Source organism: Alexandromys fortis, unplaced genomic scaffold, assembly GCF_014885135.2.
Source record: "Alexandromys fortis isolate MF-2015 unplaced genomic scaffold, M_Fortis_MF-2015_v1.1 scaffold_321, whole genome shotgun sequence".
NCBI classification, from domain to species: Eukaryota; Metazoa; Chordata; class Mammalia; order Rodentia; family Cricetidae; genus Alexandromys; species Alexandromys fortis.
In genome coordinates this window covers 73,962-92,844 of record NW_026068200.1, presented here as the reverse complement: position 1 = coordinate 92,844, position 18,883 = coordinate 73,962, and the positions used below count along the sequence as shown (strand labels likewise).

The 18,883-nt window shown below is 47.3% G+C and overlaps 1 protein-coding gene across 3 annotated transcripts in view; it reads right to left on the bottom strand.

Annotated features, from left to right (window-relative positions):
• The window catches only part of Nhsl2 (NHS like 2), a 252,072-nt gene extending 237,871 nt beyond the window's left edge, over nt 1-14,201 (bottom strand). The window contains exon 1 of one of the 3 annotated variants that reach the window (XM_050129897.1): nt 12,255-14,201. In XM_050129897.1, coding sequence (XP_049985854.1) covers nt 12,255-12,534 — 280 coding nt within the window. In that variant the 5' untranslated portion in view covers nt 12,535-14,201. The remainder of the gene's footprint in view (nt 1-12,254) is intronic. The other 2 variants (XM_050129900.1, XM_050129901.1) reach the window with 2 other exon arrangements.
• Between the last annotated feature and the right edge of the window lie 4,682 nt (nt 14,202-18,883).

Below are 18,883 nucleotides of genomic sequence, written 5' to 3'. Positions count from 1 at the left end.
GCCATCTGGACCCCTTGCCTCCTTCCTCCCTCCCCACAGGCCTCAGGTAGTCCGGAAGCCCCAGGCACAAAATACAAAAGCATGCCAATGTCGCTGCTTTCCTGAGCCTACTGCTTTCAGTACCTTAGCCCTCGCTGTGAGGAAAAGATTTTTCACGGGGCTTTCTCTCAATGGGGACTAAGTTTATGCAACCTGTTATTCCTAGGGGTAATCTGCTTCGGAAGCTGGAACACCGCAAGCTCTCACCACCCCCAAATCCGCACGAAATGAGTTCCCAGCTCTGACTCCCGAGCTGTGCTGTTCCCACACTTCAGTAACGAACCTTGTCGGTAGCACTCTGAGCGGAACCGCGCCTTAAAACCTACTTCTCAGCCTTCATAAATAGATCCTTCCTCCTTTTTAAACTTAAAGTGTGTTTTTGCTGGTGAAAATTGAAGATCTTAGCTGATGAAATCACACAAAAAAAAATTATACATAGAACTAGAGTATCACGAAGCGCTTTGGTATTTGTGTACAGCGCGAGATGCTTATTTTATCCGAGTCTGGGCCTCCAGCTCTCCAAACAGTCATCATTTCCTCTTGGCAAATACTTTCAGCAGATCCTTCTTTCTGCCTTGTTTTCATGCTCGGGGAAGGGCTGGGCCTGCTTGAGAGGCCAGCTGTGGGGGCTACCTTTACAGTACCCCATCTCTCTGAGTACAGCTGAGAAGAACATTCTGAAAGGGCCCTTCCTTTTCCCTATACCCTTGGTCCCAGTATTTTCCCAGTGGCTGCAGACAGAATCAGCTAAGCCTTGGTACCCCAAAATAGATACAGAGTAGGTTCCAAATGGGAAGCCCAAATGCAACCACTAACATTGGAGATACCATGGGACCAGGCTTCTTCCTTTCTCTGGGTGGCTGTTGGCCAGGAGCCACATTCTAAAAGTATTTCTGTTGGTACCATGAAAGGAAAGAGAGATATTCTGTCTTCCAAACTGCAGAGTTTAGTGATGCATGCCTGCAATCCCAGCAGGTAGAGGCAGGAGGATCAGGAGTTCAAGGTCATCTTCAGCTGTAGAATAAGTTCAAGTAGAGCCTGGGCTACATGAGACCCTGTCTCAGAAAACAAAAACCAAATAAGAAAAATAGGAATTGTAGCTGCTCAGGCATCTATGGGTTTGAAAGTACCGCGTTCCTACAGTTGCTCTACCATGCTATGTGAGTGCATTAACTGTACACGCTATACAGACTGCCGGATGAGGGACGCATGGAGTCCACCCTACACATCAATTCGGAGGCAACCATTTAACTCTGTTCTGTACTTTCTGGCCTGGCTCAATTTGAAACATGGGGCTGTAAAGTGAGAATGTCTTTCCTTTCACCTGAATTCCCAAAAATGTGTGCATAGCAAAACCTTTCTCTTCTTTTGAAAAGTTGACTGAAAGTAGAGATCTACCCCAGTAACAAAATGTGTGATCCTATGTAACTATACCAAAAAAAACCATTGTCTTCATTCAAAATGTTAGTGGGTGTGATAACGCAAGCAAAGCAATATAAGATAAAAGATCTTTTACTACTTGCTGAACATAGCGGACAATGAGGACTACTGAGAACTCAAGAACAATGGCAATGGGTTTTTGATCCTACTGCACATACTGGCTTTGTGGGAGCCTAGGCAGTTTGGATGTTCACCTTACTAGACCTGGATGGAGGTGGGTGGTCCTTGGACTTCCCACAGGGCAGGGAACCCTGATTGCTGTAATACTCTTTTTATTGATAAAGTAGCTTTTCTATTTTTCTCCCTTCATTTATAAAATTTAAAAGTGTATATCACTCAGCTTTGGGGGCATGACCATTTGTGATTAATTCATACATGTGACCATTTTTTCATGTCTTTTAACCTAAGCCTAAATTATACTTCACATTTATTATCCACAAATAGAATTTATAAGACTATCTAATGAAGCACTGGGGATATATTTCAATGGTAGCATCATCCATGCACAAAATGCTTCCTGGCACAGCAAGAAAAGAAGAAAAAAAGGAGTAGGAAGAAGAAGATGTGGTCAAATCAATTGGGAAACTCTGGCTCGGAGATGTCCATCCTTCACCATCCATAGCACGTCCTCACCCCAGCTTCACAGTACAACCCCCTGGAAACTTTGAAAACAATGTTGGTTCCTGCCCACTGTCTCCCGGAACTTCTGGTTAGAGACAGCGCCTGTCTTCGTTGGTTTTTAAATCCTCTAAGGTGATTTGGTTTGCACTCAGGGTCAGTACAAGATTCTGTGGCTATCGTTTAATTTTTTTTTTTTTTTAGAATGAAGTCGAAGGAGCATTACAAGCATTGTGAATGATTTTGTCCAGGGAGACGACACAATTTCCTGGTGGTCTGGGCATCTTGTAGGCAATTCCAAGGTATCCCAGTGACCTTGAGGCTGCTTGGCTGTTGGAGCAGGATCTCCTCACTCTGCATCAGTACTGGAGAAAGATAGAACTGCTGGACCTCCAGGCAAACTACCCACTACTTTGCTACAACCTTAGGCCCTCTAAGTTTTGTGAGAAAAAAACTTCTTCACCCCTTAGACAAATTGATTCTGTAACACTTGTGAGCCTAGCCAGGAGCCATGCCCCTCCCCCTACCAGGAGACTAGCACGTAGCAAACCAGACACTTACAGAGGAGCCCTGCCTGAAGGCAAAGGCTGCTGCCTAGACTGCCGAACCAGAAATCCACCCTCTACTGCTTTCTTAAGGCCCCTCCCGTGTCCCAGCCCGGCAGGGTCTGAGGTCAGCAGGCACTGGTCTATAACAATAAACATCCCAAGGCTGCCAGCCCTCTCAATTACAAAGGATGCCCCCTACCCTTGGTTGGCAGTGAGGCAGGGAACAGATGTCAGTGGTGGCAAATGAAGGTGGAGTCAAAGGAAAGCAAAATCCTGGGATGGGGAAAGACATGCTGACAGCCTCAATGCGCTCCTCTGCTCCTCTGTGCACACGTGAGTGGTCTCCACGAGTTCTAGAGCACAGAAGAACGGCTGTAGGTCGGAGCAGTCTAGGAAGCATTTTTTTTATTATAACACCCTTAACAGTACCTCCATCTAGGAGCTTCAGAAGGCTTCATAATAACCAGGCATGGCAGCAATGGGTGGAATTCCAGCACTCACATGGCAGAGGCAGCAGGATAGGAAGTCCCATGCTAGCCTAGTTGTCATCGTGAAATTCGAGCTCAAAACCAAATAAATAAACAAAGGTTTCAAGGCCTTGCATCTTTCTGGATGGTATCTGGTGATGGTATGCATGGTTGTGGGGTACGTAGCAAGCATTTTATACACATTATTTAGACCCTTGAAATAATCCCCTGAAATGGGTAGTATGAACCCCATTTTACACAAAAGGAACGGTCGCTCAGATGCATCAGACAGCAAAGATGTATTTGTTCACAGTGTAGTTCTTTGTAGCTGTGTACTATTTTACCCCTTCTCTCACAGAGCTAGAAAACTCCCATCAGCGCTCCACCGCTAGTGAATGCTTAGGGTTCTTTCATTTCTCAGGTTAACACGAAAACCAAATGATGTGGGGAGAACCCTGGCAAATCTCTTGGCACAACGTCTGAGTTGTCTTTAGCATAAGACTCTGAGGTGGAATTACAGGGCCCAAAGAGACCCCCCCCATAGCTAGCAAGAGCAGGTTTGCTAACAGCTCTGGGGTGCTACCTTCTGCAAGGGAAGAGAGCCTTGAGGATGCTTATGTTAGGAGGCCTCAGGCACCTCCCAGCCTCCCAGCTGAGGCGGAGAATTTGTTTGCTGCTTTGCTTATACTGAGGAATCAGACTATAAATTGCCAGGAGGATAATTACACTGCTCTCAGCAGCAGAGGAATCCACTCAAAGGAAAAAGGAAAAAAATAGATCTTAAAAACCCATCCCTCCTTTGAATCCATTTTCCAAGGGGGGGGGATGTTTTTATTTAGATTAAGGGTGTAATTCAGTGATAGATTGCTTGTTTGTCTAGCATGGAGTAGGCCCTAAATAAGTTCGATTCTCAGCACCACAAAATAAAGAGAAAAGGAAAACATTTTTTTCTGGTTTTCCCATAGAGAACTTGCAGATCATTCCAGAGAATCTGTGTTATTTAGGGGGAGAAAAGGTAATAAAAGATACAGTCAAACCTCAAGCAATCCCACTCAAGCAAAACAGGCATGAATAATAGACTTCGGTTTCAAGTGCCAGGGACTCACAAGTAGGTGGACTCTTGTTTTCTTTCTCTTTCTTTCTCATTGTATCTTAGGGTCCCTCCTGGTAGATAATTTTGGGACTGGGGATGGTCATGGGGATGGGGAAGACCTGACTCTGCCAGGGAACTTCATCTGCCTCAAGGGTATAGTTTCAGTTTAACTACACATTTTTTAACCTTCAACACTCTCTAACTCTGTGACCCAACAAACAGGATGTGCCGGGTTCCCCACCCCACCTCTGCTGCTGGGTGGCCCTTCTGAGCTGGGGAAACTTGTGCTCTCTCCTGAATCCAGCCGGTCCTCCCCCGCATCAGCTCCCTCATACATCCCTGTACAGGCATAAGCAACTTCCTAAACTAGAAATCCACACTGTCTTCTTCCTCTGCCGCAATAACACACACTGTCCTCCAGAACTCAGACATCACATCTTCTCCCACCTTCCCCATCTCTTCCACCCTCCCCAGAGCCCTCACTCATCTGCACAGCAGTGGGACTCATCCCTCCTCCCAATGGACTGTGGACCTGCATGCTGGTTCATCTCCATGTACCCAGAACTCCACAGGACATCCCAATCTAGGCTAGAAAAGCGAGAGGAAAGAATTCATCTCGACAGCAGTCATAACTAGTAAGATACACACTAGGTGCCAAATCCTGCCTTAGCTGGAAACGTAGCAATAAAAACACGAATACCTCTACCCTCAAAGAGCTTATATTTTACTGAGGTGCTTACAAGTTCCAGAGAGGGAAGCAGTTGGAAGGGTAGGATGAAGGATGGGGAGCTGTTTGAATGTACAGGTTTTCCAAGTTAAAGAGTTGGTATCCAGCTGTCTCCTGCATGACTTGCCCCACTACCTGTCACATGCAAGCCTTGCTGTAAGCAGTTTATATAAAAACCTACGCATCACACCTGATTGTGTGTGGCATCATCAAAGTAGCCGTGTCCGTTGAAATGCTGCCATCCTGTGCACTCCATCATCTGCAGCAAATACATGGGACCAGGGGACATTCCATGGAGTGAAACAAGCCAGACACAGAAAGATAAATACTGCGTGTTCTCACTCATATGCAAAAGTTAAAAAAAAAAAAAGTTGAGCTAAATGTAGGTCATTACCAGAGCCTGGAAATAATGGCAGAGGGCTTTTCCACGGAAGTTGGATAAATATACCAAAATGCAGTCTGCTATAAGGGAGAAGTTCTCATGTTCCTTAGCGCAGCAGGGTAACTACTGTTCACAACAGCCCTTTTTCTTGTTCATAAGTATCTAGGAGAGAGGCTCTTGAAGTCTCCAAAACGCAAAGTAATGAGGAGCTAGATACAGAAATCTTGTTTTGATCAGTAAATAGCGTATACATGTATTGGACTACCACATTGTACTGCATAAATACAGACAATTACTATGTGCTAATAAATATTTTAAATGGGTAAAGAGATGGAAACATTAACTACCCTGATTTTATCATTACATATTGTACATATGAACTGAATTATCACATTCAACCTAATAATTTTATACAATTAAAATAATAAGACTGACGAGATGTCTCAGAGGGCAAAAGCATTTGCCATACAAGCCTGATAATTTGAGCTTAAACCCCAGAACCCACATGGTAAAAGGAGAGCATTGACTCCTGAAAGATGCCCTCCGACATCCACATAAACATCATACATACACACAGAATAATAAATAAAACAAAAATTAAGGGCCACGGATACATCTTAGTGATAGACCACTCGCCTAGTGTGCATAAGGCCATTGGTTCAATCACCAACTTCACCAAATTAATGGGTAAAGATATTTCAGTAGGTAACACGAGGCCAGTGGGAGACCCTGTCTCAAAAACAAAATGAAACACCATAAAGTCTCCCCAATGAGTGCCAAAGCACAAATCTGAACAAGGATGAGACCAATAAACATGCTAATGTGGATGGGGAAAGCTCAGGAAGCTCCAACCCTATACAAAAAGCTATAGGCAACTAAGGAATGCTGAGAGTGGGAGAGATAGTCTTCCCCAGGGAAGAGCACACCAACTGCTTATCCAATCCCAATAGTCGGCCCTGGAAACGTATGTACAAGTAATATCATACAGATGGAGCGGTTTATTTAGGAATATATATGTATATACATACACATACATGCATGTAAAAACAATTAATGGAAAAAGACCAGGAATTTGAGAAAGAGCAAGGAGAGGCATATGGGGGGTGGTGTTGGAAGGAGGAAAGAGAAGGGAGAAATAATTTAACTATATTATAATGTCAAAAATAAAAGAAACCATTTTAAAACAAAAAAAAAAACAAGAGAGGATTAAAAAAATGACAACACCCAAGACTGACCTCTGACTCCACACACGTGCGCCTGCACATACATTATTACACACACGCACAGAGAAACACACAAATAAAAATTAAAATAAATTTGCCTGAATTAACTTATCCAAAGAACTGATTTCTTTCTTGAACAAGGAAGATAAGATTTGTCATTCCCAGCTAGGCGCAGAAGATTCTAGAAGGCTATAATGTCATCACAAGAGGCTCATGATGACTACAAATCCACTAAACATTGTCTACCTGCTGAATAGCCAACTATTCTTCATATGTTTGAACATAGATGTCTCCTGTCTAAAATTACAGATGAAAGCAAAAACCGTTGAGAGCCTCCTATCGTGTTTTGAGTTTGATCTTACCATGGAGGATTCTGGAAGTCCTAATTCCATTATCGCCCCCCCCCAACCAGATTGAATTGAAGAACTGTCTGGGGTGTGAACTGGGATCTTGACTCTTTTAGCTCTTCATCTTGCTGCCCTGTGCTGGTGGGGAGGGAAGTGAGACTGCGCACAAACTATGAGCGAGCGCTGATGGGAGAGACCCAGTCTACTTACCTGTCAGTCTCTAGAACCCAGCGCAACAGTGAGAACCGAAACAAAGTTGGGCCTATTATTATAGAAATAATTCAAAGAAAAGATGAGGCAAGACCTCTGAAAGAGTACTGAGCAGCAAAGCCAGTAAGCCCCTTAAGCTACTTATGCCCAGAAGGATAAGCAACCCATTCCTTGAAAACGTGTACGCTAAATGCATTGCTGGCAATCATTTTACTTTCCTATTCCCCTTGGCTTTTAATAAATGAGTGTTTGGATGCCAGCTAAGCTCTGCTGCAGCAACAGAAAGTAGTGGAGATGTAGCCTCGTTGTCACAACTGAACTACAATTCTAGAAGGGTGAAGAGTCAGTGTGAAGGCAGCAGAAGGATCAGTAGTAAAGGACCCTGACAGGAAGGTGACCTTCAGAGGCCAGGATGTTGATGACTAACTACCCTTTCCCACCTGAACAAACTTCTCTAGAACAAACTGCACTCCAAACTCAAACCTTTAGCAAGAGTTCATTGTCTCACGCCTGCTCTTTGTACCAAGCAGGGTTGGGCATCCTTCTTCTCCAGCCCCAGCTTGCCTCCCAACTCCAGAAACCATGGGGCCCACGGGGTCTGTCCTTTAAAGCACTCCTCTGGGACTAAAGGAATCAGGAATTCTTCCTTATCCCGGACAAATTCCAGCTGAAGAAGACGCCAGAGCAGGGGCTCCCAATGAATTGACTTGGAACTCAGTGTCATGGCAGAGGGCAGAACACTGGTTGAGAATGTCAGGGGCCCCTTCTGAATCAAGCATTTCTGTCACTGACTTTCCCTGTGACTCGGCCAGTGCCACATTCTCAGACTGGCAGACAGAATACGTTCCTGAATTCCAAGCAACAGGAATATGAGAGAGGAGGGGAAGAGAATCTGGTAAGAAACTTTTAATTTCAACATCCAAGAGACAGTGAAGTCGTTCCAAAAGAAGAATGCCTTATTTCATGGTTTTTACCCCTTTCATTTAGAATCTCATTGCAGAGACACTAAAGTCCCCTCAGCACTCAGGGTTACTGTAAGTCTTGATCCGTCTGAGTGACTTTGGACAAATCCTTTCCCCTTCCTGGGCCTCGCCTGCCATGTGTTATGATGCTCAGGCGGTCTAATGACTGAATTTTTGGTTCACATAGTATAGTATAAATAGACTCCACCCGAGCCAGAGAAGGACAGGCAGGGAGAGATGATGCCAATGTGCCACTCTTCTCCCGAAACCTGATCACCTTCATCAGGGTCAAAGGTGAGCCCAGAAGCCATACCTTAAGTCTGCTATTTCTCTACTAGTATGACATCTTGATGCTTTTGTCACGTTAGTTGTCTGTGGGTCTAAAAAGGAAGAGATTAAATTTCTTGTTTCTAAAGGAAACAAGAAATTCTAGTGGACATTTTGGTGTTCAGATTTCCAGAGAAGACGTTGTCGACACACGGAAATACCAGGAAGCAGACTAAGAGTCTCGTGATATTTAAGGAGAAAATGGGAAGGGAAGAAAAAAATTTACAGAAAGTAGGAATACCCCCCAAACCCCTTCTGTCAACCCACTGTCCCAAGAGGCTCTGAGGATGGCAGGCAGGACAGAGACAGAATCAGTTCTGGAGAAGCGTCTCTCAAAACTCCCACGATCCCCTAAGCTCCACTGGTCTCCAGAAGCCATGCTGGATCCTTCTAAGCAAGAGCAGGGTAACTCGGGGTGAAGCATCTCACCTAATGGCAAACTGACCACAGTAAAGCGGTGTAGTTTTCCTATTTTTCACCCCGTGCAGAATTATAAAATACTAGGACTATAAGTTCAAGCAAAAGAAGCCAGCTGGCCTTTACGGTTTGCAGTCAAGGTTGTCACGATGTTGGAAAATCAAGAGGCAGGGATACAAAACGAAGAGTGGGTTTCTACTATGGATCTCACTGGCTGTCGTCAAGCCAAGATAACGGCAAAGATGCAACAAAGCACATTTCTCACAGAAAGTCTACAAGCCAGAGTGAAGCGATAGCTCTCCAGTGTTATGAAACATAACTAGAGGCGCCAGCGAGATGGCTCAGCAGGTAAGGGCACTTGCCACTGACCCTGATGACCTAAGTTCAATGCCCAGGACTCACATGGTTCAAGGAGAGAACCAACCACCACATGTTGCCTCTGACCTCCACTTGTGCACTGTGGCACGTTGTGTGTGTGTGTGTGTTTCCCATCCACACACACAATAAATAAATAAAAATGTAATAAAAATAAAATAAGCATACCTATATAGTGTTTCGCTAACTTCCTATATCTCTACGGAGATATTATACCCCTAGGCTGATGTCCTGATTGCTTTTGTAATTATCATCTAAGCACCTACAAACATTAAACAGATCTCGGAGGGAGGAGTAGGAAAGCTTGGATTGACTCAGCATATAGGAGCAGGCATGGAGCTATTTCCCGCTGGCTAGGGCCACAGCAACTTTGAGAAGAATAAGGGCCACAAGATGCAACAAAATGGGTCACATCCAAAGCCATATTGGGGGGGACTCAATTTAGAAGCAAGGCCATTCCTGAGGTGTGGAAACTGCCATAGATCCACAGACAGAGGGACCTGGTGCAGACCCTCATTCCCCAGTTACAAGAGTTTCTAGGGCAGTCTCAAAAGGGGCTCAAGTTACCAAAGAACGGCCTTTGGGGGGATTGTTGCCAGGCAACCAAGCCAGCCCAGTCCCACCCCTGTAACCTTGAAGACGGTGGGAGTTTGACCCGAGACAGTGTAAAGAACCATGTGGAATCCTTTAGCATCCGCTTTCTCTTCCCTCCTGTCTTGTCCTCCCCCTGCTGCTTCCCAGAGCCCCAGCCCAGCCTGCATGCTGTGGGCCAGTGTGACTTGTCACTATTCAACCCTTTAGTGGCAGCCAAGTTGTCCCAGTAGGGAGGCTACAAGCTGCTGGCCTGTCAGCTGTCATTCACCCTGGCCACGGTTCCAAACCTCCCTCCTTCGCAGATTTCTCTTTCCCACCATGGTCGGGAGAAATCGCTACAGGAAGACTATGAGGGGACTCTAGCTAGACATGCAGCAGTGTGTGGAGTAAAGTGCTAACCAACTGGAAGTGCTGGCCCTAGCAAGATGCCCAGTACAGATGCGGGGATGCTAGGAGCAAAGGGTACCAGAAGAGACAGAGAAGACTGGACCCGGCAGTGTCCACTTGTATGTTTGTGATCTTAATCTAATATCCAGCCTGCTGGACACCTAGTTGAAGCTTATGCCTCAGCAACAATGGGGTGCCAGATGGTGCTCTGATTGTGCTCCCCATCTCTGCCTTTGGCACTTGCCCTCGGCCCATTGTTGAGAAGGCCTACGGCTACAGAAAAGCATGCAGGGGGAATCTCAGGAAGAGTCTAGGGCAGGGACATGGAAAAGCAGATCTTCTTAGCAACCTAGAGAAGGAGGCCCTGTTTGGTGTGTGGAGTACCTGGGAGTCAAACAACACCTACATTCTTGGCGGCGAGTGGCCACACTGGAGATAAGAGACAGACACACTCCCAGCAAACTTCCAAGAAGCCAGATCAATAGCAACTTATCTTAAGAACCCTTCCTTTCCTTTAACTATCTCTTTCTAATCCAGCAGATCACTGCAAAGGGCTAGGCGCCCAGGTGACTTGGTGAGGCCATCCCAACACCCCAGCCCATGGGAAGGGCTGGCTGACTCAGCACACAAAAAGTGAGTTAGAAAAGCATACCTTCCTCCCTGGCCTCAACTTACCCTGCTGAAAACTCAGTAGGTGGTTCTCTGCAGACTGGGCAGGGATTTGGAAAAGTATTCTCCAAGCTGTCTGATCAAATTTCTTGTAGACTAATCCTGGAAATCAGTGGCACCCCAGGGGAAGAAAAACAACGACCTTCTTACCCTCTTTGTTAACTGAGAAGGAGCCAGACCCCAGACCCAGGGCCTCAGCTTTCCTGGTCCCCCCCCCCCCCAGAGGCCTCTGATTCCATGTCCACATTCCATCGGGCAGTCATCCTGTCTTCCACCTTCCTTTGCTCACCGGGTTCAGTTCAATTTTCTCTAGCAGTGACCTCTGCCATCTACCTCAAAGGTCAGGGACCTTTATGAAGGAAGAGGGGTGCCAGAACCTCTGACTCCTGTCCTTTTGTAAGGGGTGGAGTCTGTAAGGAAGAAGGGCTGACCTAGACACTTCTCTCCCAAAGCTTCACTCTGAAGTCAGCAAGTAGCCATCTTTTGCCTCTATGTGAAACTTTCTGTCCACATTGCCCCCACCACCACCTCCTAACCTCTCCTAGGTGCCAAATAGCCCGATTACCTGGCATGTCTCTGTTATTATCAGCATTTCTAACATAATCACACACACACACACACACACACACACACACACACACCCCTTGTTTTGAGAGAAGTCCCACATTCTAAGGGAATGCTGCCTTTCTTCACAGAGGAAGGAGATCCTCCCTATTCAAAATGTTGAGATCTAAAGTAGCAAAGAGCCAGGGCTCCAGCCCGCCTACAGTCTTACAGGTTCCTAGTGTTCAGCGAGGAAACTCCGGGGACCTAGTGATTCTCGGGCATGGCTGGGTCTTAAAGCAAACACACTTTTAAGAAAACCGATGACAGTTTCTTTAAACGATTCTCTCCAGCAAATCTGGGCAGCGGGACCTTAGACGCTGGGGATCAGCGAAGCCCCGGGCAGTCTCCCCTCCCCCTGCCGGCCACTCCCGGCGCCGCAACTCGGAAAGTGCGGGGACAAGCGGGCAGGAAGGGCACTCAGAAGCTGCTGGGCGCGGGAAGGCCATTCACACTCCAGCACGAAGTCGCACGGGTCTCGCTGCAGAGGCCCCGCCACCTGGGAGGCAGGCAGGCAGCTAGGCGCGCTTTCCGAAGTGGCTGATTACCAGAGACGCCGGCGCGGGCCACTCGGTTCCCGACGCCACCAGGACGCTCTGATCCGTCCCGCCCGGGACCCTGTGGTTCCCCTCCCTCTCCAAGTGATGCAGAGGCGGCGGCAGCCCCCAGGCCGGAACCCTGGGAGTAGAGGGCACGAACGGATCCCGGGAAACTCGGACGGCGGCGGGAGGGCATCCGGGAGGCTGTGTCCCTCGATCTCTGAGGGACATCCCCAGAGGCGAGGGGGAGAGGGTAGTGGGTAGCGGGGGCGCCTCACGCCGTTTACCTAGCAATTCTTCGTCGTCCTCCGGGCCGAGCAGGCGACAGGGAAGACGGCGGCGGAGACGCACGGTGCGCCGGTACAGGCTGTCGGTGCGGCGCCCCAGGGCCAGCAGGTGCCCCTCGAGGTCCTCGAGCAGAGCCAGCGAGTGGCCGCAGAGGTCTGCGAGCTGGCGGAGCAGGCTGAGCGCGGCCAGGTGGCTCACGTCGCGGAGCTCGGTTAGTGGCTGGGGCGGGTTGCGCGGGCACAGACGCTGGGGCACCACCGTGCGCCGGTAGAACGGCATCCTGGGCGCCGGCGAGGGGACCGATGTGGCCCGCTAGCCTTGTAGCGCCACTGGCTCCCGAGAGGCGGCCGCGGTCTGAGTGGAGCAGGGCCCCAGACGCTAGACGCGGACGGGCGAGCAGCTCGGGTGACTGGGCGGGCGGGAGGCTTCACAGCCTGCAGCGCCGGCTCCCCGCGGGCTGCATACTCGCAGGAGCCACCAGTCCCTCTGACTCGTCTCTGTTGGGCTCCTCCTCCCTGCTTTTCTCCTCCTCCTCCCTCGCTCTGCTACTTCAGGATTCCCCCCCCCCTTTTTTTTTCTTTTGCGGTCAGAAATTCGCAGATTAACGCTTGATCTGGAAGAAAAGAAAAAAGGAAGTAGGAGTAGAAAGAAGGAGCTGAGAGTTAAAGAAGGAAGGTCTGCGTGAATCTGTGTTGTGGAGGATGTGCTGGTCGGTGCACGGAATGCGCCCGCATCCTCCTGAGGAGCTTCAGACCCAGTTCTGATGGTTAAGGTTGTTTTCTGCTTTGTTTCTTAACTTAAACTTTCCTCTTTGTAAAACTAAAACTGCAAACGGCGTCCACACCAGAGAGTCACAGCAGAGACAGGCAGAATAGTCTGGCACCGTGCATCTAGTTTTCCTTCTAATGTGTACTCGATGCCACGCACCAACCCACACCGGACTATGAGTACAGCGAACTAGCAGCCAGAGCCTTGGAAATTTAGAGGAGAGAACCGAGTACCTTATTTGACTGCTCAGGAGGGCAGTGTCTCTGAGGAGCAGCACTGTCTCCGCCTGCTTGTAAAGGAATGAACGAATAATAATAGTAACAACAACATTTCGTGGAATAATCTATTCTATTGGGATTGAGGGACATTGTTTGTATTTTAATCTAATAGGGAGCCCAGAGCTGTTTGCTTTGAGGAGAAGGCCTGGCAACTGGGATGGATTTCATACTTGGCCACAGTGAGCTCCTGTGGGATCCCAGAAGAGGGACTTCAGGAGCTGAGCTGTGTTTTCAATGCAGACATTCCCCCCACCCCGATTTCTCAAATTTGTAGAAGGCAAAGCGTACTCAGCAAACTAGCGAGCCTTTAGTGTGCTGTGTGTCTGCGTGCACTTGGCAAGTTTCCACTCAGAACTTCTCCCACTGAGCTTGCTTTTGATTCTCCACTAATCTACTCTGATTTGGGATGTTCCTTCTTTTCTACTTCTCTCACTTTCCATCCTATAAATGCTCTGTTAAGTATAAACCTGCAGAACCTATGAGCAAAATATTTGGAACAAAATACTTGTGTCTGCACTAATACTATGTGGACTGTTTCCATTCTTTGCTTCAGAAAATCAGTTGTTCCTTAGACAGTTCAAGGAAGCTCTGCAGGTGCTGGCAAGATGGTTCAGTGGTTAAGAACATTGCCTGCTCTTCCAGAGGATGCTGGTTCAATTCCCAGCACCTACATGGTAGCTCACAACTGTTTGTAACTCCAGTTCCAGGTGATTCGTCCCAAGTGTTCGTCTCACCTCTGCAGTCACCACACACACGGCGCACACGCTTATACAATAAAACAATAAAATAAATCTCTGTAAGTGGTATATTGAAATTCTGTTTATGTTTTTAAATGTTTTGCTACACAAAATGTGTAGTGTGTGACATGATGGCTATGGTCATTGGCTTTATGTATTAAATCTGCAATGCATATATCAAAATATAATACTGTGCCCTTTACATATGTAACTAATTATTATTTGTCAATGGAAAATGCAGAAAAAGAATAAAGTGCTGCGATCCAGTTGCGCTCGTCAATACTTATTTCTTAAACATAGTCACTAGAAAAGTTGAGTTCTAATTAACCTAAGAATCAACAAATGGACAAAAGATAACCCCTTGTTTGAACTGTGAAGTCCGGTTGTGGACTAAGAATCCAAAGTTCTTTACTTGGTGAACTCCAACCTCGGCCAAGAGAGTGACTGGCAGGAAGTAGGGGACTTGGCTTTACTCAGCAGAGATGCTTTTCCCTGACCTATGAACTGTTTAGACTGATCTCTGCTCCAGAGGAGGAGGAATGAGGTAGGAGCAGATTGAAGGAGACTGTCTGGGCTGAGCTTCGCGCTTGAATGCAGCAGGCCGGGGCTGGGCCTGGTGGTTGAGCAGCCAGCACCCACACCCCCTACTCTGATTCCTGGAGCCGAGTCTTTAAGAGCTTCAGAATAAGCAGCTCAGTTTTGGCCCGTGCCCTTCCCCCCAGCCTAGTCAGTGCTCACTCACTCCAGCCTCTTGAATGAGAGAGTCCTGGCTTTCATCAAGGAAACATCAAGGACTTGCAAAGGAGCCACCTCAGAGCAGAGCCCCTCCTCCCTTCCCAGGACTACAGCGGGTCTGCGAGCAGATGGGAGAAGGTCAGGGGATTGAAGTTTTCACCTTGCTTCTTAGCCTGTCTCTTCCTCTACCTCTAGAGAGGGACTGCTTTGCAGTTCAAGGAGCGAAACTGGATAGAGGCAGCCTTTAGGGAAGCAGGGTCCCCGCTGGTTTGTGGAGGCACAACTGGGGTTCTAAAAGTGCCACTCTCCTTCCAAGTTCACCAGGCAAGAAAGCAGTCAGGTGAAGGGTCTCTCTCCATCACCCTCTAGCACAGCATCTGAACAGTGTACAGATGGTAATAGGATCATCTCTGTTTGTTTATGATAATAGTAATAGTATTGCTTTGTAATACTATCATCTCCCTCCCTCCAACAGCTCCCTGAAGGCAGGAGCCACATCCATCTAGTTTGCTGCGGTATGTCCAATGCCAAGCCCAGTGTCTAGCATGCATTAGCTACTTCAGGAAGTGTCTGTTAAATGAGAGAATAAATGAAGCTAGATGGTAGGCAGAACCAGCTATGAAAAGCCTTACTAAAGAATGTAACTTGGCCAAAGGGGCAATGGAGGGTCACTGTAGTTTCTGGAACAGAACATTGCCTGGCACAGGAAGGAGGCACTTAAGAATCTCATCTAGAATCAATGTGGAAGCCAAGGCTGCTGCAGCCACCTGTGCCCCCCACCCCATCCTCGGGGCTAAGTTACCAATCAGCACTCTGTGAATCAAATAGTTGCTTTGATAGAAACCCCTATCAACTTTGGCACTGACCCATGCAGAAGCCAAAAGAGGCAAGGAAGCTGTGGAGGCCGAGGAAGGGGAGGCCCTTAACACCAGTGTGTGACCACAGCTCCAAGTGCTCGCTGCTTCCCACCCAGTGCCAACAGCAAGGCTCCAAGGCTTGTAGCTGTTTTTCCCATAATTGTGCTAGGAGATACAATCTGGGCCTAAATTGGGCCCACCTGTGGAATTGACCAGGGCCCTGACTAAAGCAGAGATGGAAAGAGAGTGGCCAGCGAGGCAAGAGGGGTTTGGGGAAACGGGCCGCTCCCTCCAGTTTTCTGCCACTGTCCATCTTGTTTCTCAGCTTGCTGTAAAGAACCTAGGGTTTTAATTTAAACAATGAATTTGAAAGAATGAACAACTAATATAAAATATGCTCCTTCCTCCTTTTTTTTTGTTTTGTTTTGTTTTGTTTTGTTTTTCGAGACAGGGTTTCTCGTGCAGCTTTGGAGCCTGTCCTGGAACTAGCTCTTATACACCAGGCTGGCCTCAAACTCACAGAGATCCGCCTGCCTCTGCCTCCCAAGTGCTGGGATTAAAGGCATTCACCACCACCACCCGGCCCCCTTCCTCCTTTAAGCTGGCAGTTTTCACAGCTGCAAAGGAAAAAGGGGGGGGGGGGATGCACTTGTTTTATCCAATAGGTTCTGTTGTTGTTTTCTGCTTTTGTGAGGCAGAAATCAAACTGGCCTACTAGGCAGACACTCTACCCCTGAGCTATATCCTGGGCTTGATTTATCTAAGTTTTAAGACTGCGCATTCCACTCATACGCCCTTCCTATGACTTCAGGAAAGATACATTCATTCTGAATGAAAAAAGTATGCAGCCAGCGGGTCCTAAAAGTCTCCTTGTCAATCCGAACTCGAACTTTCTCTTGTTCCGGGTTCTAAGTGTCTGAACAGAGAGAATTAATAAGAATTGGCAAACACGAGATGGATTTCTTTCTCTTAATTCCATTTAGTCCTTTTTATATTAATGCTTGGCTCTACAGCACAGCACAAGCCTACTTTCTCCTCTAGTTACTCAAAGAAAGAGAGGTGGCAGGTTTTCAACCAGAAAAGTACCTATAATTCAGTCGAGAACATAGCCAATGTCCGTGCTAATCAATACGCCACAGTGCAGGGTGGAAGCGCTGAGGGGCCAGGGCTACAAGGCCTGAGAGGGAAAAGTGTGTTCCTGACCTGGAGGCAACAGGCGTGCAGGCCCAGAGCTGGGCCTCCAGGGGTGGACTGGAAACTTACTCAGCCATCAATCACCTCCTAGGGCAATAGACGTGAGAGCCCAAGACGGCTCAAGGTCCTAAAATAAATTCCTTTCGGTTCAGACTCAATGCTTCACACACACAGGGCAAACCCTTCAAGAATTCCATGAGGAAATAAACCTCTATTTCAAAAATAAACTCTGATGTTACTTGAACTTTGGCCTTGACTCTGAGCCCCAGCCGAAACTGCTAGAAAAGATTTGTGGTATTTCGAAAGAAACAATGGGAGATTTCAGCATGTGGACAGATTTTTTCCATCCCTCATACTCATGTCCTGTGTGGAGTCTCCCTCACTCCCAACCTTCTGCTTCTACCTAACCAGCACATTACACCACCACCACCGTCCCCTACGCCCTGATTGTCAGGTTGATGCTACAGGTCTGGTCATTCGAATGCTGCAGGCGGCGGGTTGTTTCATTTTAAGATGCATTCTTTACTCAGGAAGATACTCTTTCCCTAGCCAATGTGTGACTTAACCAGCCCTCCTCTGCAACCTCTGCCTCTCTCCAAAACCCTAAGGCAGTGAAAGTCTTTAATCTCTCCGAGATGGGTCTTCATTGTGTCTGATATAAGGCTGGATTTGGATAATAACCGTGTCCTATTCTACAGCATTAAGTTGGAGGTTGTCTTGCTCCGTTCAGGTTGTGGTAACAAAATACCGTAAGCTGGGTGATTTATAAACAACAGAGATTTATTTCTCAAAGTTCCAGAGGCTGAGCAGCACACGGTGAAGGCGCCGGCAGATTCAGCATCTGGTGAAGGCCTGTTTTCTGGCCTGTCTCCATGTGTCCTTACATGGTGGAAAGAGGCAAAGCAGCTGGGGGACATTTTTACCAGGACACTAATCCCACTCATGAAAGAAATATCCTCATGAAATGTCACCCCGTGTCTCAGGGTTTTTATTGCTGTGGAGAGACATCATGACCATGGCAACTTTCATAAGAAAAACTTTTAATTGGGGTGGGGTGACTTGCTTGTAGTTTCACAGGCTCCGTCCATTATCATCAAGGCAGGGAGCATGGCGGTGTGCAGCAGGCCTGGTGCTGGATACATCTTGATCAGAAAGCAACAGAAAGAACTATGACACTGAGCAGTATCTGGAGCATAGGAAACCTCAAAGCCCACCCCACAGTGACACTCTTCCCCCAACAAGGCCATACCTACCCCAACAAAGCCACACCTCCAAAACAGTGCCATTTCCTAGGAGATGATGGAGACCAGTTACATCTAAATTACCATGCCCTCAAAGGCCTCTGAGTTCCATCTCTTCAGGGATTGGGTTTCAGCTCGTGATTTGGTGGCACATGTAGGGTGATAGAGTAAACATTAGAGTAGTTGTCATACAGGACTTTGTGAATAAAGAAAATATTGGACCTAAATAGCTAGCATCTCTGCTTTATCAAGCACCCAAGTATAATTGGACATTTCTCTCCTGCTCACCTGTTCCCAAATACCCAATAGCTGATTCCCAAATAATTGACTCAGAGGCTTATATGAATTATAAGTGTTCAGTAAATAGCTCAGGCTTATTATGAACTAGCTCTTACATTTTAAATTAGTCCATTTCTATTCATCTGTGTATTGCCACATGGCCTGTGGCTTACTGGTGGTACTCTGGCATGCAGTTCCTTGAGCAGCTGGATGATATCTCCATGGCTTTTCCTTTCTTCTCCCTGTATCTCTTCTTGGATTTCCTGCCTGGCTCTATTCTGCTTGACTATTAGCCAAATCAGCTTCTTTATTAACCAATGGTAGTAAACCATATTCAGAGCATACAGACAGACATCCCACATCCCCCAAGTGTGATTAGGTATGTGATCATCCTTCCCCTCTGTTATGGGAGCTAGGTAGCACAGCACTGTAGCAACAGCCAAGCACAGGCTTTGAGGGTGCACAGACCAAGTGCCAAGCTCCCCTGCTGTGTCCTAGACAGGTCACTTAAACTCTCAGTACCTCCTTTTCCTTGCTCG